We start from the raw sequence: 27527 nt of genomic DNA on the forward strand, positions 1-27527 counted from the left end.
ACCTCTGCATTATGCATGACCTTAACTATTTTCCCTAGAGGTAAGGTCTAAGATGGAGACAGAATCTGGCAAGAGAAGTTGAGAATACAGATCACTGCAGATTGTTTGTGGAGGAGGAAACTGGCTAGATAAGTTTTGTCCTTAACAGTTAGTAATATTTTGCAGCCATGTACGCTTACTGCTACCAATGTTGACAATATAAATAGCTCTATCAATACTCCTGTCAAACTGAAACATTCATATTTGTTCTACACATCATTAGAGAAAGGTGTAGTAGAAAATGAACTGTGAGAATTTGGTAAAGAACATACCAGAAAGATGTTAAGTCTTATTCCCAAATTCAATCTTTGGGAATACTGAGTTACAGAGAAACCACAATTTTTTTCAGGCTGTACAGAGACTTTATTAAAAGGATACTGACATAAGTATTACTGTGAATTTGTGCTATTGTTTCTATAAGCTATGAAATTACTGAAAACGTATATGGATTAATGTGAACCATCTATTGTGCTTATGTGACATAAACACATTTTGCCATAATAAAACATAGCAAATGTTCTCCTAGCTTAAGAATGAAAACTAATTTTAAATCTGATTTACATTTACAACATGAAGAAGGGAAATTAAGTGGCTAATACGGATGCTGAATCGTTGCCTGATATACGAATGTAGTTCAACTAAAAAATGGGTTTGGGATATGGCTAAATAATAACAACAGCTTTCTTAGTCCTGCACCTTGCTGGAATGGATCAGGACATAAAAGATCAGAAGTGTATCTTTTTTCTTTAACAATTACTGAATGAGGGTAGGCAGATTTAGCCCCAAACCCGTCAGTGTAGTAATGTTGAAGTTCAATCACAGTGTTCTAGAGAACAGCATAATTACTGGAAGCCACAAAAACTGGGTCAATTTAATACTTTGGTTGGATGACATGCCTTCACATTTTGGACAGACTAATCTTGGAATCCCAGCTGTTGGAAGCATCTGTTGTAGAGATGTAGTGACAGAAAAGCAATATGTCATCTTTACCAGCTAAAAGATGAAGAATGCGATATTAGTCTATTTCTTTGCACAGATCGTCATAAAATCCCAATATTCCTCTGGGGTTTAATTGTATACTAACTTTTCACGAAAATAAACCTTTAAAGCTCTCAATTATTTAATAAGTAAAATTCAGCAAATAACAGACTTTTTTTGGTCAGTGATCATTTTCGTTTCAATCTCTTCCTTATTAACTAGATAATTATTATCCAGATTCATATGTCATCAATTTTGCCAACAAACATGCTGAACAGAGAAAGAACCTTCTCACACTGATAGTTAACAGAGATTCTCCTGACCTCCAAAAGAAAGGTGTTTTATAGGCATCAGCTCAGTAGAACTCAAGAGTAATTTACTAACATGAACTTACTTTCCAAATATTTATTATTAGAAGCTAAATGCAGTTGTGCAAGTTAGGCAGTTGTTAAACCTACAGTACCTACCAGAAATTAAATAAAACAGATTTTGTAAAATGGAACTACTTTAATCTTATGTGCAAACCTAAATCAACCTACGTGATCAGAGAATATTTTTGTATGTCACAGAAACCCAATTAAATTAATTGTTTAAAACACTGAATTATTTCAGGAAGTTGACTAGACTTGTAATCAGTGCTGAAACTTTTCTAACACTTAGTTAACTAAGAAAAGTGGTACACAAAATTATGTTTCCAATTCATTTAATAGCACAGTCTCTAAAGACATTTCTAATTAGCTACATTTTCTTTGGATTTACTCAACTTTTCAAAGTTAGATAAAGATTTGAAAATAATGTTAAATGGTTATGACTTTGGTGAATTCTTTTAAATAAGGGATTTCCATCTCTTAACAAAGGGATATTTGTAATAGAAAGTGGTTGCTAAGGAACGTCAATAAAAAATGTTATTATAACAATCACACTTGGTTATTGTTTGCAAATAGAGTAAAATTATATTAGGAGAAGAGAGTTAGAAGTAACTTTTCTGAGTGGGAAAGATTTTCCTTGTAATTGTGATAAATTTATCAGGGCATTTATATGCTTTCTAGAAATAGTGGGTTCTGGAAGAAATTCAGAAATTGTATGAAAGGAGATAAAGAGGAAGATGCAGATCATTATTACCCTACCCTAACCAAACAACCCTGGGAAACTGAGAAGGCACTCCTGCATCAACTGGAAAAAAAATCAGGCAGACTTTTTCCTACCAAGGTATTCGCAAGTGAATGACTGAAGGTGAACCAGCATCCATACAGACTCCTACTGGAATATTGGCTGGCCCTCACAAGCACTGGAATTTCCTATTTTTTTGAAATGTTAATAAGCAACTCTACCCATTTTCTTTGGTGCCTATTTGAAACTTTCACCACTCTCCTCAGCCTGTCCTCTCTGCCCTCTTCTGAACATGGTTCTGCTTTAATGATAAAAGAAGTCATGCAGGTTAATATCTAAAATACAAAAGGAACTCATATAACTCAATAGCCAAAAACAAAACAAAGCACATAATTAAAAAATAGGCGGAGGAACTGAACAGACATTTTTCCAAAGAAGACACAAAAAGGTGCTCGACATCACTAATCATCAGGGAAATGCAAATCAAAACCACAAGGAGGCACCCCACACCTGTTAGAACAGCTGTCATCAAACACATAGCAGATAACAAGTGCTGGCGAGGATGTGGAGAAAAGGGAACCCATGTGCACTGTCGGTAGGAATGTAAATTGGTGCAGCCATTATGGAAAACAGTATGAGGGTTCCTCCAAAAGTTAAAAATAGAACCACTTTATAATCCAGCAATTCCACTTCTGGGTATATATTGGAAAGAAACAAAATCACTGTCTCAAAGAGATATCTGCACCACCATGTTCATTGCAGCATTATTTATAATAGTTAAGATATGGAAACAACCTAAGTGTCCATCGACAAATGCATGAATAAAGAAAATGTGATGTATATATATATATATATATATATATATATATATATATATATATACATATATATGTGTGTGTGTATATATATATTATTCAGCCATAAAAAAAGAAGGAAATTCTGCTGTTTGCACCAACATGGATGGGTCTTGAGGGCATTATGCTAAGTGAAATAAGTCAGACAAAGAAAGACAGATACCATGATCTCACTTACACACAGAATTTAAAAAATACGAACTCGTAGAAACAGAGAGTGGATTGGTTGTTGCCAGAGGTGAGGAGGGGGAGACAAAATGGGTGAAGGTGGTCAAAAGGTACAAACTTCCAGTTATGAGATAAATAAGTCCTAGGGATGTAATGTACAACATGGTGACTATAGTCAACAACACTGTACTGTATATTTGAAAGTTGCTAAGAGAATGGGTCTCAAAGTTTTCATCCTAAGAAAAGAAAATTGTCATCCTATGAGGTGTTGATGTTTAAATATATCGTGGTGATTATATACATGTATAAAATCATTTTGTTGTACACCTTACACTAATGCAGTGTTATATGTCAGTTATAGCTCAATAAACCTGGAGAAAAATATGTCAAACAAAGAACAAAGAAGCCATCCAGGCCCACGCACCCTCACAAAAGTGAAATCCATTTTTACACCTTCCCTGCGTCTCAGCAGAGGAGCACACGTCTGCCCAGGACTCGTCCTCTACCTGCCTGCTTGAATTTATCATCTTCTCTTCTTTGCAAGGACCTTGTTCTATCAGTAATAGCCTCTCAGTCTCTTAGCCTCTTAGGTGGCTTTTGGAGTAATAAACACAGTCAATTTCATGACCTTTAAAACAAAACAAGTAAGCAACTAACACACACACACACACACACACACACACACGACCTATGTCAGCTAAAGTGTTCCTGTCTAAAGGGTCACCTCATCTTCTTTCTCATATTGTTAACTTCTATTCACATTTAAATCTCAGGAATTACTTCTGGAGATCCCACCCTGACCACCAGACTCCCACTTCATCCTGTGTATAATCCTAAATTGCACTGTCATTGCCATTGGTGTCTCTAGAGCCCTGAATAGGTCACGGAGCCCTCACAGCCGTGGGCGGGTCACCTATGTTTCCCCAGCACGCGGCACAGTGACCCAGGCAGAACAAGGGCTCAGTAACACCCACTGTACCAAATGCTTCACCATAGACCTCAACTCACCATGTTTCCTACTCTCTCCCTCTTTTCCCATCATAAAAAGTTTCTGTATTTAAAATGTTGATCTGAAGTCACATTAGCAGAGCCAACCTCTTTATTCCACCTGTCTCTCTCCATCCCTATCACAACATTTTAACTATTTATTAATATATTTTTATCTACCACTAGACTCTGAGCTCTAGGACCTAATGATCTGACTTATCTTCCCTTTTGGAGCACCTGTGGATATAGAAGTTCTCAAAAGTTATCTAGAAGGAGGGAGGGAAGGAGAGGGGCGATTGGAGCCACAGGAGGAGGGCGAGGTGTGGGAGCGGGTTTGCATAACACAGTAAGGTGAAAATTATGAAAACAAAAGATACCCAGTTCCAAAACTCTCACTCGACTTCATATAAAAATGGCAATCATTTGTCAAAAAGTTTACTGTATGTTTATTTAAATGAAACACAAGTTCTATATCTACCCAAACTCTTTCAAATTCACATTCCATATTTATGATCTACCCCATCTCCCCATTTATCTCAAGGAGTAATATTGATCCTCATAATAAGATTATATAATTTACATATCTTAAAAAAGAAAACATACAGCAATAATATTAAAGTAATATCATGCATTGACCTGGGCTTTTCCAGGTCATGGGGCGTTATCACACAGCTAAATCATTTATCTTAGGACCACGCTAAGAGCTAAACAGAACAGGTGCTGTTATTTTCACTTTACAGTTGAAAAAAATTGAACTTCAGAGAGGTTAAGAGGTATGCACGCCTTGGAGCTATGAATAAATTGAAGAAGAAGGTGACGGTAAAAGGAAGAAATATTAGATTTGCTCTTTTGAAAATGATGCAGTGGGAGAAATGCAATCTTAATCAGCAACAACAAATACTTATTCAGCATTTACCTCATGGAGCCCAGCTCTGTCTTTCCTGTGATAGAAATTTTATCAAAAGAAAGAGCAGGTATCACTTCACAGCACTTCAGACAGCAATTTTTTTGAGAGGCCTGAGGCTTTCAAATAATTTACTACCCAAACACTTTTAAATTTAGGGTGGCAGGAAAAGTAATCGTTAACTATTTAACATCTAATACAGCTAGCATACTACAGCATTTTCTTGGTTTAACATATGATACAGTAAAGCTTTTCCTTCTGTGTGTGTGTGTGTGTGTGTGTGTGTGTGTGTGATGTGCATAAACTTCAAAAGGTTCTTGGATAATGAATATGCATTGATTCAGGAAAAGCACACTCTTCCCTCTCACCCAGAGAGAGAAACCTTGATTTTCTCCTGTCTTTTTCTGCCCACCTACGGTTCCTATCACCATGTTGGCTTCTTTGGTTTATGTGCCTTTACTAGTTATTTTTTCAGATGCTTTTATGTGGCCATTCTCCTGTCAATTTTAGAGCCACCTGGAGCAACATCTTTTTTAAACAAATAATAGAACCCATGAACAAGAAGGACTTAAAGAGATCTTTGTGTCCACTGCCATATAAATGTTAACACTTTTTCAAGTGTGTCCAGAACTTACACGCTGGATTGCGCCAATGAAAATACTTGTTGCATCTAAGTAGTAGATTATGGATGATTATTGACTCATTTTCTAAAAAAACAATTTTAATGGTTTATATTACCTTGGCAATAAATAAGGAAAAGTATTGATATTATAGAGTCTTGCAATTGTGGCATCCTTGCTTTGACGACATTTCTTGGAGATATTTATTCTTTGACTGCATTATATGTACATAAAATATATATCATGTATATGTTATATATAGAAGCTATTTGAGAGCAAATAGGTTTTCACGTCAAGTAAATGTGATCAGGAATAAAACTTCCATTTTATCATTTGCCCCTGAGGAAAAGTGTAACCTATTTATCCACAATCTGTATTATGACTGCTTTCCGACTTGTTTTCATGAAAAGCAGAGATTTTTTTTTTTTGAACATTCTTGCTTTACTCTTCAGGACTAGACACGGAGAGGCAAGCCATGTAAAAAAACAAATAAAAAACTTACCCACTCTTCCTCATCGTAGTCCGAATGATGCGGTATAGAGTCCTGCCTTCTCATCGGCGGGGGTGAGTCCTGGGAACTGCTCTCCTCTGTGCTGGTCTCAGGAGAGGATGGCTTCTTAAGGACACCTCCTGGCCTGGCAGTGTAAAGTGCTAAAAGGGCACTTCTGACCAGCTGATCCTTGAAGGCATGTACGAAAAGCTCTGTCTGGAAAGAAATTGACAGGGATTCAGCACAGACCTTTGAAAAGGTCAGTGGCAGATTTGCTGGCACTTGAGTGGTGTGGATGGTGGAAAAAGTGCAGGCAAGAGAGAGAGAAAATGATTCATACGGATCAATGGAAAATAGTTTGGTTTGGGTTTCCGCCAAGGCCTTGAGTCCTATTCTAAAGTTAATGCTGAGGTTCTATATGCATTATAAACGCCATCTGTCTCCTCAGCCCACTCTCTTTTAGTTCCAGATCCTGTCTTTGGAGATGTATTTCACTGGGGATTACCATTTGAACACCATCTCCCTGCTGTGCCTTTCAAGTAATTCCAAATACACCTTTAAAGAAAATGTGATCAGACTATGTTTATTTTGTATTTTAAACAGAGTTAAAGGATAAGGAATGACATATCTCTTCAAAACAAAAAAAATAGAGGCAGGAGACCTTTTTTTCTTTTTAGCATCATGGACAGATTTCAGCAGTAGAGATGACATAGGCAATCTTCCCCATGAAAACATTTGGCTTTTATTCCCCATTACTACCCTCTAAACTGTCTCCTCCACCAAGTGGTTTCAGTAATGTTCAGTGTTAACGAGGTTACCATGAAACTTGCCATGTAAGTTTTACAAGCTGGTGGTAAACACCTAGTAAGTACTATCGTAATGATGGCTTTCCAACAATAAAGAACTTTACAGCTGTACTCTGCAATTTCCTGATGAAATGTTTAATGGCTTCACCCTGTTATACACTGCAGGGTGCAGTAATTGATTTTCTGTATTATAGTACACTTAACATACACATGGCCTACCAATCTGTTCAAAGAGTAGAGAAGTAACTCAAGCACTGACCCACATTGTTAACATATTTATGCTTTGTAATCTGTTGGGAAGGGGCCCTTTAACCCGCAGCATTATTTTGAATCACAGATCATTTACTGAGACACTCCTGAATATAATGCTGTCTTCACCAATGCTGTAACTCACGGTAATCATTTACTGGTGCTCTCTCAATATGTAGTCAGCAGTGCCATGCTCAATAACTGTTACTAAATTGTCTCTCAATCTCCCTGTTGTAAGTGTGGACAATTACAGAAAACCAGTTAAACCAAGTGCAAAATAAGCACCTAATTAATAAGACCCTGTCATATCTGCATAGTTATATCTTTGCAATGGATCGTGAAATTCTAGATCTAGAAGGGAGTTGAGTGGACTTCTTCACTAACCAGATTAAAAAACTAAGAAAAAAGTGTGATGATCTGTTCTAGGGCAGACTGCTGATTGGCAGCACAAAGGGAACAGAGTCAAAGTTTTCTAACAAATTCAGTAGTATTTCCCCTTACTGCACACCATCCAACATGACCCTCCGCCTCGATCCTTCTGTCCTTCTTCCCCTTCTTCTCTAACTCTGGCTCCCCATGTGTTCTGAACATCTACCAGCTCTCATAGTTAATTGTGTCCGCGATCGCTGATGTTAACTCTCTGCCCTGTGAAATTTTAATGGATGTTTTAAACACTCTTTTAATCTGTTAGTCATACTGAAGGCACTTTGAAGGTAAGTAGACAAGAAATATGGTAAAAAGAGGATATATTAGAATAAGAGGCTGGAAAATATTTTTATAATAACTAAGAAAATAAAACTAAGGCAGAGCTTTTTTAATTAAAAGAATGGATGAAAAAGTTGCTTGACAGTACAAGTCAGTATAGTTATAGCAAAATGGGGGAACATGCTGTTTACATAATTTTCCAGAGAGCATGGATGTGTCTATCAATGTGAATTTAAATATTAAAAATGTGAATTTACTTCCACTCAGCTTAACCTAACTGTTTCTTTCTTGATAGTTTCAATAAATTCTTTTGATTTATTTTTGGAGCAAAACAGCTTGACTTCTTTGACTTCCTGCTACTACAGCTCCAGTCTCCATAACACTCACTAATTACTATGTAGCTGAATACTATTCACACCCAATGAAATTTCCTATGGTTCTTGTAATCACCACTATTTCCTCCCATAGCACGCACACAGAGTTTCCTCTTAATTTACTCAAATCTCATTTGGGTTGATTTAGCACCAAAGACATGGGAGATAATACAGTAGATTCTTGTAGTTTTACAACCTAGAATTTTGGGGGAGGGTAGCTGAATATAACGCACAAAATCTTAAACAAACACAATAAAAGCTGCTCTTCTACTTTGTGTGTATACTGAAACATGTATCTGACTCCTTGGAAACTCTCTGGATCACCCAGATGCTGTGCATAGAATCGTATTCTGTTAGAAAATAGCAAAATATTCCATTACAATTTCCATCTGACCCGGAAAAAATCTTAATTTTTCTTGACCGGTATTACTTGGTAAATGTAGACCAATATAGACCCAGGTGTTTTACCATCAAAATAAATCAGCTTGAAGAGATTAATGTAGTCACACAATCCCAACACATCTGTATATTGCTGTTCTTACAACTGAGATAATACCAGGGAAGTTAAGCATCAGGGAAGGAGCTGACCATGTCTCTCTGAGCTGCCTATTGACTCAGAGTTCTGAAAGCCTTTTTGCTTTTCTTACTTAGCTCCAACTACAATAAACGAAAGAAGAAAGGCTGACTAAATGTTATTGTAAGGGTAGGCAAAGCAATTAATTTAAAATATCGGTGTAAGATTATAGTAAAAAAGCATAAACTCTGAACCCAAGGCAAATCTATTTTATTTGCTCTATATTTAAAAAAGAAAAAGAACAGAAAATGTTTTCTTGCCTTTCTGCCATTTGTTCAATTCATACGCTCATACAAGTATCCTTCAAAGTAACACCCAGAATTATCTGCAAGTACAAAACTACTAAAAATTACTTCTCCTGGGGATACATTTCCTAGTTTCCTGAATACTAATGCCAGAGGAATAGTTAGAATATGTTCATTTAAAAATACTCTTTTAAACCAGAGAACTCAACAAATTAAGCAAAGTCCCATTCTATTTAGAATTTCCTTAGAGTCACTGAAAAAAATTCAAGGCCATGCCTAATCTCATCGGCAATACAAAATACCATAAAACAAGTAATTATCATTTTAATAGTCATGTATATGGCAAGAAAAGAATCCTGCTTATCTTAAAATTTGATATACTTTAATTATTTCATAGTGTTATTCTTGACATTAGTACACTGATATGTGTTTAACATTCCCTAAAGCAAAGAACATTGAACTTTCAGCCAGGAGAGGTAGCTGACATCTGGGCAGCTTATATAAATTATCCACTTGACCTTGGCTAAATCACATAACAACTTTTCCCCAGTATGTACAAAATTACAATGCCGATCTGTGAAACCCTTACGGGAGTTCACTGAAAACTGTAAAGTGTACTCTTCTATTTATGCTTCTCTTTCTTGACTGACCTTTTCAGTTTCTGCTGTTGACTCATAATCCCCTGCTCACTCAAAATGTGCTAAGTGGACCCCAAGGGACCTTAAACCACATTCTCAAAAGCATTTTCCCATTGGTGATGTAACCCCTTCTTCCATAACTTCAAGTATCATTTTTATCATGCCAAGGTCTTCAAAATCCATTTCTGCTTACCTCCTGAATCAGCATGGTCAAGGGTTTTCATCTGCAAGCTTTTTGAGAAGTCTCAGCCCGATCTCAAGTTTTTCAAATAAATGTGTTCTTCCCTGTTTTCCATCTGAGTGGTATCATTACTACTCAGCAACTCTGAGTCCAAACGTCTGGATCATTTTCAGTAATACTTATTTTCTGGGTCAGTGATCGATTTCTAGTCGTTAGATATTTTCAGTAATTTCAAAGATTGACCCTTACGTTGTATCCCCACAGCTAATCCTAGTTAATACCCTTTCTGCATTCCATGTTGATATTTCCATAGTCTTCTTACTGGTTGATTTACTTTTCTTTAACTCTTCTTTTTTCAGGATGTTATCCAAGGTCACCAACACTAAAATGTTGACTTCTGGGTCCCATCTCAGAACTACTGAATCAGAATTTGTATTTTATCAAGCTCCCCAAAAGCATTACTGATATTGTGATGCTCAATAATTCAAATCTCTCTGTCCTTACTCAGCCTAGTTTTGGCTCTGAGGATGATCTTCACAAAGCAAGCCTCCAGGTCTTAGGCCCTTAACAACCTTCTCAGTACCTACAGAACAGACCTTCTCTTGGGTAAATAACTAGGAGTGAGATGGATAGCTCATATATATCTCTTTTAACTTTATGAGACACTGATGAACTGTTTTTCAAGCTGCCAACAATTGTGTACCCATCAGTGATAGATGAAAGTTCCAGTTATTCCATATCCTTCCTAACTTTTCCTGTGCTCAGCCCTTTCGATTTTAGCTATTCCAGTGGGTGGTTAGTGGTACCTCATTTTAGTTTAAATTTGCATTTCCCTAATAACAAATAATGATGAGTATCTTTTCATGTGCTTATTTGCCATCTGTCTTTTTTGGTAAAATGTCTTTTCAATTCTTTTGCTCATTTTTAATTGTTTCATCATTCAGTTGTAAGAATATACATTCTGACACAAGTCCTTTGTCAGGTACCTATTTTATGCATATTTTCTCCTAGTCTATGACTTGCCCTTTCAATTTCTTAATAGTGTCTTCTGAAAACTTTAATGAAAGTTTTTAATTTTGAAAGTTTTTAATTTTGAAGAAGTCTTACATATTTTTTTTTTGGTTCATGATGACAAAAAATTTTCTCCTATGTTGTATTCTAGATGTTTGTTTATTTATTTATCTGTTTGTTTTTAGCTTGTATATTAAGGTCTATGATCCATTTTTAATCAATTTTTATATAAGTGTGAGGTAAACATAAGGAAAGGTTTATTCTGCATATGGATATCCAATTGTTCCTGCACTATATGTTAAAAAGATATCCTTTCCCCAATGAATTTCCTTTGCACTTCTGTCTAAATTTATTAAACACATATGTATGGGTCTATTTCTAGATTCTGTATTCTATTCTGTTGACCTATATATCTGTGCTTACACTAATAAGTTACAAACCATGCAATGAATATTATTTTTTTAAAGAGTAAATATGTTTAAGTAAATTAAACTTTTGATTTTTAAAATTCTGTCCACATACATACCATTTCTGGCACTCCTTATTCTTTTGTGTAGATCCAAATTTTCCATGGTATCATTTCCTTCTGTATGAAGGATCATTTCCTTTAAAATGTGTTATAGTGTAAGTCTGGTATGAAATCTCACAGTTTTTGTCTACAATGATCTTTATTTCACCTTTATTTTTGAGAGACATCTTCTCTAGATATGGAATTGTAACTTTTTATGTATGTCAGTATTTTGAAGATGTTACTCCACTATCTTCTGGTTTGCATAGTGTCTAATAAGAAGTCTTTTACAATTCTTATTTGTGTTCCTCTGCACATAATGTGCCTTTTTTTTCTTTTCTTTTTATCTGGTTGTTTACAATTTTCTCTTTACCTCTGTTTCTCAGCAATTTAATATCTGTGTTTCTTTCTTTTTTTTAATATTTACTCTGCTGGAGTACATTTTGCTTCTTGGATCTGTAGTTTCATAGTTTCATCAAATTTTGAAAATTTTGGTCATCATTTCTGCAAATATTTTTCTGTTCCCCTCTTCTTTTATTCTAGGACTCTAATTATATGTATGTTAGATTTCTTGGTATTGTTCTATAAGTCATTCATCCTCTGTTTTATCATTTTCAGTTATTTTTCTCTTTGTGCTTCATTTAATTATTTTCTAATACTATGTTTGCAAGTTCACTATCTATTCTTCTGAAGTGACCAATCTGCTAATTCCACCCAGTGCATATTTTTATTTCAGAAATTATATTTCACTTTTCTTTGAGTTCTATGTGATTCTTTTTTTAATTTTCCTTTTTTTCTCCTCATCCTTTTTATATGTTTCTTTGCTTTTGTAAGTATGTGAGCATATTTATAAGTGCCATGTTAAAGTTCTTATCTACTAACTGCATCATCTCTGTCATTTCTGGGTCTGTTTCTATTGCTTAATTTTTCTTCTAGTTACGGGTTATACTTTCCTGCTTCTTTGCATGCTTAGTATATGCTTGTTGAATGCCAGGGGCATTTTGAGTTTACATTCTTGTTGCTATATTTTATTGTATTCTTTTAAAAAATGTTGGGTTTTGTTTTGGTATGAAGTTAAGTTACTCAGTAGGAGGACTCAGTAAGATCATTTCACACCAGGAGGACTCAGTAAGATCATTTCAAACCTTATTTTTAAGCCTTGTTAGGGTGAATCAAGAGCAGCCTTCTTTAATCTAGGACTAATTTAGCCCCACTACTAGGGCCATGCCCTTCTGAGGGCCCTATGCAATGCTCTATGTATGACAAAGTCTTCTCACTCTGCAGGTCAGGAGATAAACCATTCCGAGTCCTGTATGACCACCAGGACTTATTTTGTATGCTTATTTCTCGTACTTATTTCCCTGGATTTTGATAGTTTATTCACATGCATATGCAAATCAGTACTCAGGTAAAGATTTTAAAGCACCCATTTACAGACGCCCAAGGCTCTTTCTGTATGCAGCTCCCTCCTTTTTGGTACTCTGCTCTGCAAATTTTAGCCATCTTGGTTTTTCCTGAACTCCACTTTCTGTCTCCTCAACTTGAGAAGTTGCTGTTTGGCTTCTCCCTCCTTGTGCTGCAGCCTGGAAACTGCCTCCAGGAAGAAACTAGACAATTATAAGGTCACATAGTCTGTCATCATCCTATGCTGCCTATTTTCCAATGCCTAAAAACCATTATTTTATACATTTTGCCTAGCTGTCTTTTTGTCATTTGAGAGGATCCATATTACCCTATCATGGCCAGAAACAGAAGTTCTAATTCCATGTATTTTATGTATAAGTTTCATTCTTAATATTATTTTACTTTCTTACCTTTATTTTCCTTGTTTTTAATATTCTAATAAACGCAGTTTTGTTTTTATATAACAGTACTTATTTCACCAATTAAATATTTACCATATGAGGGAGACTATGAAAAGAAGAAACATAAGTTCTAATCCTGAAATTTCACCTTCATTTACGCTAGTTACTTTCAAGTTCCCTTAGAATTTAGTATGTATGTATGTGTGTATATGTAGATATATACTTTCACCAACTATAAAAAACAAACGAAACTCATTGAATTCTTTTACTCAGTTTGGGATTGAGAGAGTAGTGGAAGTAAATAAACAATAAGAAATTCCTTCTCAGTACCTAAGTAATCAACATAATCAATGTTCTGTATATTATATATATCTTCAACTTCTTAGCATACTGACTTTCCGGCATTGTTATTAAGGAAACCGGAACATTTCTTAAGAAAATCCTGAGTTAAGTTTTAGAATGGAATGCTTGTTTCTTTCTTTGAATACAGCAGAATGCTTTGGTATACTATGTTAAGGTTGAAAAGATACTAGGAATTGGAAGGTGTTGGGTTTTCTCAAATATATTGTGAGCAAAGCCTCTACTATTTGTGACCAAATCCTTTTTTGTTGTTGTTTACCATTTCACAGCTGCCATATTGTGAAATAGTCCATGCTTTTAATTTCTTAGACTGTAAAATTAAGGACCATGTCTGTGTAGTATTTGTCATACAACATTGAGTACAATACCACACACAATTAGGTGCTCAATACTGCTTTGTGATGAGAATAATAATAATAATGACTTTCTAAACAAGGTCTATCAATCTCTATGGAGTGGAGACTATGATGGGCATTTGAAACTAATGTCACACATATATCTGAGTAATGAGATACATGCCTACATTTGTGTCCTTACGTTTTCATTTTGAATTTCTTTACTTTACTTTTCTCTTTCTCTCTCTCTCTCCTTTCTTTTTGTCACAGTATTGTATAATTTGAGTCTAGAAAAAAAGGAAAATGCATTTTTTTATCCCACTCTATTATTAACCTTTCATATCTTATGTTAAAAATTTGGCTTATGCTTTGTTTTCTCTGTTGGGATTAGTTATGTAAAGTTGGAGTTTGTCTTTTGCTATAAACCTACATCATAACATTAAATAATTCTTTAATATTTTCATAAACTAATATGCAGCAAACAAACCCAGTTATCCTTCAGAAGATTCTTTTTTTCAGAACTATTTAAAAAAAAATAGAATAACTTAATTGAGGTTGTGCACATTAGGATATGAAAAATTTATAGTAAATTTTATTGTGAAATTTCAGTTATGTCCTGTGGATGAGTTCCTAAGAAAACAACTCAAGAACTTATTTTCCAAACATGTCAGTTCAGATTCATTAAAAGAAACAAGGGGACTATCAATGAAGAAAAGACCTATTCTCTAACCCACAGTGTGCAAGTCCCTGATCTTAAACATGAAATGTTTTTAAGTTAAATCTTGCTAATATTAAATTACACTAAAATTTAAGATGCCACTAAAATGATTTATCTTTTATGCTAGATTCATGGATCATAGTTTATTTTAAACCATGAGCTAGTAACTGTCTTCATACACTATGCAAAACTCTGTTAACTTAGATACTTCTTTGAAATTCTGGGCATGAATTCTTAAAGAAATGCATGGCTTGCAAATTTAACTTTAAAAAATCCGCGTGATTTCAAGTGTTGACAGATTTCTTAGTAGACGAAGCTTGTCTACTCAGTAACAAACAAACAAAAAAAAAAACATAGGGAAAAAAGTTGGAGCAATGCTGAATTAAAGGAGGAGAAAATACCTGCCCTGCCGCGCCCCCAAATCACTGCAGCAAGATGTGAAGGATGTATGAAATGACAAATCCCTGTCCAATGCACAGGAAGAATATAAATACTGCTCTGAAATCACCACAGTGATGTTCTGTTTGCTAGAATTTTCTGTTTAGGTGAACCCAGGAAAACCTCACCTCACCTACAAATCCAAAACAGAAACGACCCAAAAAGAAATTCTATTATTTTACTGGATGCGACACCCTCCACTTTTTTTCCCTTTTTCTTAGCCATAACATATTCATTGACTATTAGACATATTCATTGACTATTAGAATACTTAAGTATTGTTGAGAAGTTTGTCTAACAATTTTTTTTTTTAATTTTTAAAAAAGGAAATATCAAAACATATATTGCATGGAGGATACCAGAAAGAGTTTCCATTCCGGAGTCAACCAGACCTGGGTCGGAGCCCTAATTTTGTTTGAATCCTGGGTTTGACTTTAGTTGCATGACTTTGCACATTTTTTAAACTTCTCTGAGCTTCAATCTTTTGCTTTGTGAAATGGAGATAATATGGACCCACAGTTTGAAGATTAAATGAAATAACCTAAGTCACTGAAGTCACTAGCACAATATTTGACAACGTAGGTAGTTGTAAAATTTGGGTCAATTTTTTCCTCCCTTTTCTTGATGGAGGTACCTGTTTTGGCATGGAAGGAAGGTTGCATTTTGAACTGGAAGTCTTGGGTTTTGATTTTTCACTTTTTAATTTATTAGACAATTCACCCCACCTTTCTGAATACATATTAGCTAATTTTTTCTGAAAATATATACTGGTTATATCCTATGAGAAAAATATGTGAAAATGTAGACTTTAAAACGTTAAAGAAGGGCAAGGTATTATTATTATTATAAATTAACATAACTGAGTCAAAAATATATACAGATATAGTATTCAGGTTTCTATGAATCTGTTCTTCAGGGACGCAAAGAACTACACTGTTATCTTATTCTAAAATGTTACCGTGAAAATTGTCTTTGGTCAGTTTCTCCAAGGGCATGTTCATTGGAAGTATCTCATAATAAATTTCAAGACGTCCTCAGAATGCAGAGGTTACGAATGAGTGTACTGGAATTGGACTCCAGGATACTTGACTTTGCATTTCTATTCAAGCTGCAATTTGACTTTTTCTATCTGGGTTCTCTCCATATCATTCAGATGCCTTAATTCATTATGGAAATTGATGCTGAGTATTTACCCCATGCCAGACTACCATTCTTCTTTACATATACAAATGTAAGTCACTTTGGAAAAATTAAGACCTAGGTCCTACTACATTTCAAACAATAACTAATACTTTTAGAAAATTTTAGAACCTTCTCCCAGTTGATAATGTTACAGAAAGTAAACTGAGTCAGAGGAACTACCCCATGTCACTGATAAGAATCCACATAAAAGTTCTGCTCTCAAATGAAGTGACATTCTGACTCAAAGGTATAGCTTCGTATGCATAAAAATTAGGTGATCACCAGAGAAAATAATTTTCAAAATCTAAGTTAATTCATTTAATACAACCAGGAACCAAAGAAAATGAAAGATGTCAAGGAAAAGAGAAAATATACCTCAACCAGTAATAGGTTTCGTTTCCTGCTAGGAAAAAAAAATTAATGTTCAGTAAAATTTGAAAAGAGAATGAGGCCAATTCATTTTGATCCTGTGGCAATACTTTGAAGCTTACTTTTTAACCTAGTCTATTTTACATTTCCAGATGTTATGAAAGGCAATGTATGCAGAAAGCAGTACCAACGGGGATTTGGGTATTTCATTTTCCCCACTGCAGTGATGATTTGGATCTTACTTTTTCTGAAAGCATCTTTAAAGAATTCTTCAAGCTGTCTGGAGAATGCTGGCTTGCAGAATTAAGCAGTAGGTCTGCATGGGTTGCTATAAGAGGTTGTAGTTGATTGATGTTGCTGAGAACTTCTTTTGCTTTGGCTGTGTTTTCAGGTGAATAGTAAATAAACTGGTATCCAGTACTGCAACAACAAAGATAAAGGCAAGTTACACAATGAGCAGGAAGACTTTTCAGCACTTAGTGCCAGATGGCAAATGATAAACAGAACTCCAAATAGCATTACTTCTTATTGAACAGATAAGAACTATTCTAAGAGATTTTCATGATATCTGAAAAGTGTTTAAAGTCAAATGACCAAGATATTTTGTAAGACTAGGTGAAATAAATCCAGTCCTTGCTCAATCACTAGGAAGATTCTTCATGATTACATATATCAAGTATTAGCATTCAAAACAAATTAGTATTGATATTATTAATAATTATTAGTGAACTTGAGGTCACACAGTACAGAGAGAAAAGTATGAGCCTTTATATTTAGGCCAATATGAATATAGATCCTGGCTCTATCCCTTACTAGCTGGGTGATCTTGGGCAGCCTTTAGCTTCCTCATCAGGAAAGTGGGAATAATTATGCAAACAGTTCTAAGAGGTGGGTAAGATTGGTCATCATTCATGTGAAATGCCTGACACAGAGCAAGCATTTAATAATTACTGTGTATATTTTCCCCATGATACTTAGGGCAGGGGGCATAAATACCTGAGAAATGGGGAGAATATAAATTAATGCCAAGTGGGCATATGGAGAATTTTATTGGATAGAAAAGGGACATGACGGCATAAAAATTCCATTATGCTATTTTTTTCATCACTGTTTTTGTTCCCCTTGTGGTTTCTCATTTGACTTGTAAAAATACCTAAAATTGATTACAAATGAAAGAATGACTTTTATAGTCATCATTTAGGAGTTGGTCAAGCATGTTACGGATGTAAGAATTCCATGGAATGAAGGAGTCTTTGGCCAGTTTTATTAGGAAAAACAAAGGAGGCATTCCAGCAGGGAAAGAAGTAAAACAGCAAAACATCAGCCAAAGAAAAAGAAGAGAGTGGCCATGGATGGTACATTTACATAGTGGGTGCAACACTTGGTTATATCCCTTTATATCCAATCATCAATGATTTCTTCATAGTATCTTTGAAACCAAGTCCCCTCACAACAAAGTTCCCTTACCGAGAACTTTGTTTATGATTAATTCTGATTAATTATCAATCAATTATAAATTAATTTATGATTCATGTCTCTATCCAAAACTTTATTCCCTTTCTTGTCTCCTCTGACCTCAATCTTGTGCTCCTCGACCAGTCAGATGACTAAAATTGCTGTTGTCTATATCACCATTAACTTACAAACTCAGGTTGTTTCTCCAGGGCAGGATGAGCTAACAGGACCCCAAGCCATGGCCACCTGGTCTGAGAATCATAAACCAGTTATCCTGACTCCCAAAACTACGATTAAGGATTAAGGACTATCACAAGAGGATGATTAATCCTGGCCCCTTTTTTTTTCCCCTTTAAAAAAATCTCCAACTCAAAGACCAAGTTGGAGTGGATCTGAGGCTTGCCTCCCCCTCCCTTGCTTGGTGTCCTGCAATAAATCTTCACTTTGCTGTCAGAGTTTGGCTTTCTGACCCTTGGGCACATGAGCCCTTTGCTGGATTTCACCTTGCAACCCGGAATGAGTATTTACTGAATATTTTCTTTACATTTACCAGCTAAATTATTAACATTCCCATAATTTCATTTCTTATTTTGAAATATTAGCATCCAATAAGACATATTAACATCTAGAAAGCACTCTCCCCTTGCCCTGACACTAGTGATTTTCAGGGCAAAATATCGGTTTCTTCAGGGAGACAATATAATAAATATTTCTATTATTTTATTTATTTTTTCACAATTATTTTTAAACATGACCTTGGTGCTTGGACTATTCAGGAGATAGGACAAGAAGTTGATGAATGAGGGATACAGGTGTCTAAAAGCTAAGAAACACATTGCTATCCTGTGACACTGATGAGAACTCACTCTTAATTCAGTACTTGTAGATTTTTTTTAAATTTCAGAAGCAGGAGCTTAAAAATAAAACATACCACTTATTTTAGTGCAAACTGAAGCAAATGACAAGTAACAATGGCGAGGAGGAGAAAGAAAACAATAGTCCAGGCCAATTATCTCTGTCTCTTCCTGGCTCATCTGATCTCCTGTGGGGCTGTGCTGAGGCCTTTAACAAAAATCATCAACTGGGATGTCCCCCTAATCATCTGTACTCAGACTGGATACAAAATTCAATCCACTGCAGTCTTTAGTAAATCAAACAACTCCATGTTATTTCCGCAAAGAAAATGATTGTCTAAAGATACTGACATATACACACTACTATATACAAAATAGATAATCAACAAGGACCTACTGTATAGCACAGGGAACTATACTCAGTATTTTGTAATAACCTACAAGGGAAAAGAATATGAAAAAGAATATATGTGTGTGTGTGTGTAACTGAATCACTTGCTGTACACCTGAAACTAACACAACATTGTAAACTCATTATACTTCAATAAAAAATAAATGAATAAAGATATTGATGTGTCACCAGGGTGGGGATGATATTTAATACCCAGCACTTTTTACAGCTGAGAATAGGACTTACTAAGGACTAGACACAGAAAGCAGCCTGTGAGGGCTGCTTTGTGGTCCCTTTTCACTGATCTGCTCTTCTGTTATTTATTTATTTATTTATTTATTTTTAATAAATTTATTTATTTATTTATTTATTTTTGGTTGTGTTGGGTCTTCATTTCTGTGCGAGGGCTTTCTCTAGTTGTGGCGAGCGGGGGCCACTCTTCATCACGGTGCGCGGGCCTCTCACTATCGCGGCCTCTCCCGTTGCGGAGCACAGGCTCCAGACGCGCAGGCTCAGTAGTTGTGGCTCATGGGCCCAGTTGCTCCGCGGCATGTGGGATCTTCCCAGACCAGGGCCCGAACCCGTGTCCCCCGCATTGGCAGGCGGACTCTCAACCACTGCACCACCAGGGAAGCCCTGCTCTTCTGTTATTATAATTCGCTTTCTGGTTTCATCTTATGGGGATGGGTAGGCCTCCCATGGCTTAGCTCTGGGAAAGCTAGAGCTCTCAAGGCCAGTGTGGTCTTCCCTCCTTCTCTCCACATATCTGTCCTCTTTCTGAGTGTGTCATTCCTGGCCCCTCACATGTTCACTCCTATGCCCTCTTTTTGACTCCTCTTTTTTACCTTCCTTCTGGATTCACATCATACTTCCCTGGCAGTTCAGTGTTACTTTATTCCTGACAATTATCTATTTTCATTAATTTTTTATACATATTTCCTACTCTGCAAATTCCCTGAGTCTCCTCTCCATTGGAGGAAATACACTGCCAAGATTTATTTCTTACATCTTCTTTCCTTACACCCTAGTTCAGTGGTGCTCAAATTTTAATAGGCATGAGATTCACTCGGGGATGAGGTCAGGGCCTGGGTATTTTTAATAAAGACTGCAGGTGCCCTGGCAACACCAAGAGATTCTGCTGTAGTAGGTTGTAGTCTTCGTAACAAGCATCTCAGGAAATCCTGATGCAGGTGGACAGCTGACCACTTTTAGAAATACCCTCTGCCACTTTTTTGACTGTGAGTTGCCCTCTACACCTCTGATCACACTACACAATGACTCCAATAAAAGTTCCTTATTCTAAGTTTCTTATTCTTAACTCATTCTCATTTTCATAATGCCTTCTATAAGGCTACTTTTGCACTCCATCTTTTTTTTTATTTATTTACAATTCTGTGCATTATTAGTCATCTATTTATTTATTTAAATTGAAGTATAGTTGATTTAAAATGTTGTGTTAATTTCTGCTGTACAGCAAAGTGATTCAGTTACACATATGTATATTCTTTTTCATACTCTTTTCCATTATGGTTTATTACAGGATATTGAATATAGTTCCTGTGCTATACCGTAGGACTTTGTTTTTTTAAATTAATTAATTAATTAATTAATTTAGTTTTGGCTGTGTTGGGTCTTCGTTTCTGTGAGGGCTTTCCCTAGTTGCGGCAAGCGGGGGCCACTCTTCATTGAGGTGCGCAGGCGTCTCACTATCGCGGCCTCTCTTGTTGCGGAGCACAGGCTCCAGACGCGCAGGCTCAGTAGTTGTGGCCCACGGGCCTAGTTGCTCCGCGGCATGTGGGATCTTCCCAGACCAGGGCTCGAACCCGTGTCCCCTGCATTGGCAGGCAGATTCTCAACCACTGCGCCACCAGGGAAGCCCAGGACCTTGTTTTTTACCCATTCTATATATACTAGTTTGCATCTGCTAACCCCAAACTCCCACTCCATCCCTCCCCCACCCCACTTCTGCCTTGGCAACCACAAGTCTGTTCTCTAGGTCTAGGAGTCTGTTTCTGTTGTACCCCATCTTTATATTCAGCACAAATTGCTTTGGTTCACTTCTCATTACCAGTGTTGCCCCGATCATCCTTTCATCTTTTCCCTCCCAATATACTCTCCACCCTCTTCTTCTCCTTCCCCAATACATTCTTCAATCATCATCACGGGACCTAACCATAACTCCTGCCCCCCTGTTCCTGAGTCAGTTTCTATTTGAGAAGAGTTATGTAGCAGGCATTGGTTCTCCTGGTTAAGCCTTTTAACGATGAGCATCTTACGTACGGAGGCTGAAAGATTCATTTTCCACAATAAAAGCCAATGTTGGCGTCCAGGATGAAACAGTATGGTATGGAAAAAAAAAAAATCACCACCCACAAAATAATTTTAAGTATACATAAATTTCATCTACGTATTCAGTGCCTTACTCTTTAAACATGTCATATATTTGAACAGTTAGAGCTTCTTAAATAGAAAGTTATGAGTATAATTTAATTATTGAGATAAAAAGAATATAGCTAAACTCTATTTTATAGTGGTCTGAAGTTTAAACTGAATCCAAACACTTGAATCAACTATCAATCAGGCAAAAGCAGAAGAAAGACAAAATATGTGCTTGGACAAAGAATATTTTATAGGAGATAAATAATATAGCAAATCACAGATAATAAAAATTGAAATTAGTGTCATAATATTTTTATATTGATGAAACAGTGAATGAAAGTATATATGTATGTATGTCTATATATACACTTTAGTATATATTTATTTAAATTATTTAATATCCAGTTAATTAGCATACACACATAGCCATACTCATATGTTCATGTGCATATTGTTACTACTAGAGGTATCATTTTTGAGATATTTCACATAGTGAAATAATATTCATATTCATAAACCAAAATATGATTAAAACAATGATATATGTTCTTGTGTGTATATCCCACCTCAGTCACTTCTTGCTGGGCCTCCTTATTTCTCCTCTAGTGTTCCTTCCTTTTATCTACATGTCCTTCCTAAGTACTCTCATTTAATCTTGTGGTTTAAAAACCTCAGTTATGCTAATGATTTTCGAATTTCTTCATCTCCAGCCTAGACTTTCCCCTGAACTCCATTAAAAGCAAAAGCTCTCCTCGTGACAGTTCCAACTTATCATGTTCCAAACTGAGCTCCTGATCTGCTCCCCATTCTCTACAACCAGCTCCTTCTACCCTCTTCCCCATCATAGTTCACACCAAGCTCATTTGATGCGGCCAATGTCTGTTCTCTTCCTCTCCTAATATTTGCCCAATTTTTCAGAAAATTCTGCCTTTTTTTCCCACACATATGCAGAATCCAACCACGTATTTCCACACTCACTGCAACCATGCTGGTGCAAGCCACCATCATCTACTGCCAGGATTATTACAGTAGCCTCAAACTGGTCTCCCACCTCTGTCCATACTCTGAGACATTGAAATCCTTGACTTGTGCTTAGTTGGATGGAGGCGGGAAGCAGGCAAGGAGAGAGAAATAAAGCAGTTCTTTCTTAGTCCCCTGCCCACACCCCAAATCCAAGGACTTGCTCCACCATTTATCTGTGCCTTCCTTCTCCCAGGCCACTCCTTAACCCATTTGCTCAACCAAGCTACTATTTTGGCAAATGGAGTCATGGAAAAATACAGATGAGAGATGATGGGGAGGAAGGAGGGGAAAGGGAAGGAAAACAGAGGGAGATGGGGCATGGGCAGATTAGGGTTGATGAGCTCAGGAAACAAATGCTATGGAGTGATGTGCCTCACTCCATAGCAGAAATAAATCTCCGGAGAAAAATCTAAGGACTATTTCCACTTCTTTTTTTTTTCCCCTACTCAAGCACTACTTGTAAAAAAAAAACGATTTCTTGAATCCAGAGGGAGGGACAGACGTGCTTTCAGTTCTGAGAAGAGAATCATGTGGATAATAAATGAAAATTTACAGCTTAGTGCACTTGAATATACCCTTCTGGCTTCACAGGGTTTAACAATGTGCTTCATGAAACTGTAGAAGGTAGAAAAACATACAGCTCTGCTTTCCCCCCATGCGTCCTCTCTTTTTTTTTTTTTTTTTTTGCTTAGAAGTGTGGCTTAGAAAAAAAAACTTAAAGGAAAACAATATTTGTTTTGTTTACTTCCTATGGATTTCACTTGTATAAATTGAGTTAATTAATTAATTAAACTTAAATTGATGTTTGTCTCAGAAACTACTCTTTCTAAAAATATTGGTTTCTTGGAAACTTTAGAATCAGCATTTTGAACAAAGCTTGACTCTCTTGTTTATTAGCTCTGTGACAGGTAATGCTAATTAAAGGGGAAAAACCTAAAATTCATTTCGGCTCAACTTGCCCTCAAAGGAAATTTGCCTATTGGCTCTGGTCACACTGTCTCCTACGATCATCCCACTTTTCAGTTTGAAAGTTCTTATCTGCGATTTTTTGACCATTAGAACTAATATATATATATATATATATATATATATATATATATGTGTATATATATATATATATATATATATATATATATATATATATATAAAAAATCCTTTCCTTCATCCTATTCTTGCTCTAACAAAAGGTTCCCAGACACTGTTATATGACAAAGTCCAATGAGTTTTCACTTCCTTCCATGGCCTATTCCCATTTATCCTTGGTTTCACTTGCCCTGATTTCCTCTGCCAACTTCCAAGAGTCTGGTAGATCTATTTCTGCCTAGTTTGGCTTCTGGTATTTTCATGCGCACTGCTCTGTGCAGATGTGATGGAGTAGCACCCAAACCAGGTCCCCGATTCCCTCCCATCCAAAAAATTTCTCAACTCCATCCTGGACCTCATTCATTCACACATCTAATTAAAGTACAGAGTAAGATAAGGTGTAAGAATAGAAACCATTCCCAAATACACTGCAAGGTAAATGTTCCCCTGACTGCAAATGGGCCTGAGGGATATTTTTAGAGGTGATGGAAATGTCCTAAAATTGGCTTGTGATGAGGATCACATAACTCTATAAATTAACATTCACTGAACCATACACTTAAAAAAATAGGTCAGGGGCTTCCCTGGTGGCGCAGTGGTTGAGAGTCTGCCTGCCAGTGCAGGGGACACGGGTTCGAGCCCTGGTCTGGGAAGATCCCACATGCCGCGGAGCGACTGGGCCCGTGAGCCACAATTACTGAGCCTGCGCTCCGCAACAAGAGAGGCCGCGATAGTGAGAGGCCCGCGCACCGCCATGAAGAATGGCCCCCACTTGCCGCAACTGGAGAAAGCCCTCACACAGAAACGAAGACCCAACACAGCCATAAATAAATAAATAAATAAATAAAATATTTAAAAAAAAAAAATAGGTCAATTGCACATTATTCTACACAAGTAGAGAGTAGAATGCTGGTTCCCAGGGTCTGGGGGAGTGGGAAATGGGGAGATATTGGTCAAGAGGTACAAAGTTTCATTCACCCAAGATGTATATGTTCTGGAGATCTAAAGTACAGACTGGTGACTAACACTGACGTATTGTATTCTTGAAATTTGCTAAGAGGGTCGATTTTAAGTGTTCTCACCACAAAAAAAGAAAAGGAAATGGTAACTACGTGAGATGATGGGTAGGCTGATTAGCTTGATTGTGATACTTATTTCATAATGTATACATATATCAAAACATCAAGTTATACACCTTGAATATATAAAACTTTTATTTGTCAATTATACCTCAATAAAGCTGCAGGAAACAAGCAAGTGTTCCCAGCATATGATATGATAGTGCTGGTGATTATGATTCTGGGATAAGAATACAGGAAAACAGAAGGTATATTTAGGACCCATTTCATTTTTTTCCCTGTTAAATCTGATATTTTTATGGAGGGTCTCTAAAAAAGCCAATAATTAATACTGTGGAATTTACACTAATAATCCAAGTCTCTCTCTCTCTCTCTCTCATTTTAATAGTTAATAATTATTGGGTCTATAATATGGACCTAGAATTATGCTAATTTCTTTTCAGGAATGATTTTATTTAGTCATGGGAACAACTCTCTGAACAACAAATATTATTCCATTATAGAGATTTAGGAATTGAAGCCTCAGTAGGTTAAGTAACTTGATCTAGAAAATACAACTACTATAAATGGTAGAAACCAGGATTCAAATGCAGGTCTTTATGAATACACAGTTTGAACTCTTAATTGTGTTTTACTATTTTATGAACATGGTATTGATCCATTTGAGATTTGAAAAAAATTACAATCCCATAACTAACACAGGAAACATCTTTTATTTAGTAAAATAATGGTAGGTACAGCATATAAATATTAAAACAAAATATAATTGAAGTTCTCATCTTCTAATGAAAACAAAGCTCATTAGAGAAGATGTATGATTTTTATTTTATAACACAGATTAGACACAAGAAAGAATTTGAAAATCATCTCACCATAAATTGCTTGCAACAAATATTTAACGACTGCTATTCAGTCAATGCGCTGAGAAAAGCAAAAGGCTGGAGTTAGCCAGCAAGATAGTCACGGGATGAGTGTGGTGATGCTTCTCCTCTAAATGCTACAGCCAGGGCTGGCAGCAGAGAAGAAGAAAAAGGGGGATAAATAGCTGCTTCCCACAAGTCCTTGCGAACCTAAGGCTCTATATTGTTAATATAGGCAAAAATCGCCCAGGTAGCCATAGTTTCAGGGTTTGTTTACTAACCACTCAGTACTATAGCTCTTTACATTCCCCAGAGCTCAGACCTTCATTTAAGAGCAATGTAAAAGGATGTCACGTTGCATCCAAATTTCCTAGGCGTTTTGTTGTTGGAGATTTTTTTTCATGATACCTAGTTTTCCATATTTGCTAGAAGTAGAAGGGGCAAAAGGGTTTTACAAAGACATTTCTCTTATTCTACAACTAGGAGAGATAGAAAACAAAAAAGAAAGTCCTAAAGGAAATAGAACTCTGTATCTATCTCTACCACTCTAAGTTAACTTGTTATCCTTTCCAAAACATTCACCAATACCTGTCCTCTGCGTATACATAATTTCATGTTTTATTACAAGTACCTTTTTATATACACCTCTAGATACCTCATAATCCACATACTAATTGAAATGACTACATAGTGTTCCACTTTAGTGATGCAGAATAAGCTTTCTTAATCATTCATTCAAGATGTTTCTAAAATGTTACCATTATGAGTAGAATCTCTGAATACCTGAAATATTTTTTTTTAATTATTTTTATTATATATAATTCCTAAATAAGTGGTTTTCCTGAGGTGTATTTAGGAAAGCTGTAGATAGAGAATCAATAAGTCCAGAGTCTTAAAAATATTTTACTGACTATTTTCATTAGCAGATTAAAATAGTAACTGATCTGAGTGCAAATTACCACATCAATTCATTCATTCTTTTTTGTAGTATAGATAAAGTAATTTACTTTGAAAATTATAGTCTCATAAAGGCCCAGAAAGGGTCAAATGCATCAACTTTTAAAAAAATTTCTATCCGGTGGGTAGCAAAAATCAATTCTTAGAAAGGTTATCCATAAACTAACATCATTCATTCATTAACAGCATACACATTTCGTGTTGAAAATCTATTGATTGTATGAGGATGAATGCATATAGAAGACCTTGAGACTGGGCACCGAAGTCTGATTTTCCGGCTCTGTTATTAGCTGTATGGGCGATTCAGTCTTTGAAACTCATTATTCTCATTGATAAAATAAATAGGGGAATTTGTAATCTGAGATTCCCAATAAGATCTAAAAGATTCTTTAATGCAAAAAAAGGCAGACTCAAATAACTTTCTTGTTTCCCAAAACTTCTTTTCATATTGAATATAGACAACTGATCTTATCAAGTAAACATGGTAAACACATGGTGTATTTCCTGTATTCCCTTTCCTCGTGAATTTTTCATTTACCCGGTTACATTAACCAGAAACCTGAGTCCTTCAACCCTGCTCAGTCCCTCAAGTCCTCATCCAATTGCATTTAAATCCTGTAAAAATTTCCTTAAATCTTCTTCAACTCCATACTCACCCATCTCCTCTCACCAGCACTATTATAATAGCCTAATTGTTTGCCCTTAGTTCTCTCCACATAGTAACTCAAAATGCGCATCTGATCATGTTAATACCAAGATAAGAACCTGTCAATCAGCCCTCTTAGCCTAGCCTAGCCT

At 36.0% G+C, this 27527-nt stretch overlaps 1 protein-coding gene across 8 annotated transcripts in view; it reads right to left on the reverse strand.

Annotated features, from left to right (window-relative positions):
* INPP4B (inositol polyphosphate-4-phosphatase type II B) overlaps positions 1 to 27527 on the reverse strand; it is a 758305-nt gene that overhangs the window by 118582 nt on the left and 612196 nt on the right. For all 8 annotated transcript variants that reach the window (XM_059922536.1, XM_059922531.1, XM_059922530.1 and 5 more), the window contains 2 exons: positions 16891 to 17068; positions 6163 to 6366 (listed from right to left, as the gene is read on the reverse strand). In XM_059922536.1, the coding sequence (XP_059778519.1) occupies positions 6163 to 6366; positions 16891 to 17068 (382 nt within the window). The remainder of the gene's footprint in view (positions 1 to 6162; positions 6367 to 16890; positions 17069 to 27527) is intronic.

This window comes from Balaenoptera ricei, chromosome 5 (assembly GCF_028023285.1).
Source record: "Balaenoptera ricei isolate mBalRic1 chromosome 5, mBalRic1.hap2, whole genome shotgun sequence".
In the NCBI taxonomy this organism is placed as follows: domain Eukaryota; kingdom Metazoa; phylum Chordata; class Mammalia; order Artiodactyla; family Balaenopteridae; genus Balaenoptera; species Balaenoptera ricei.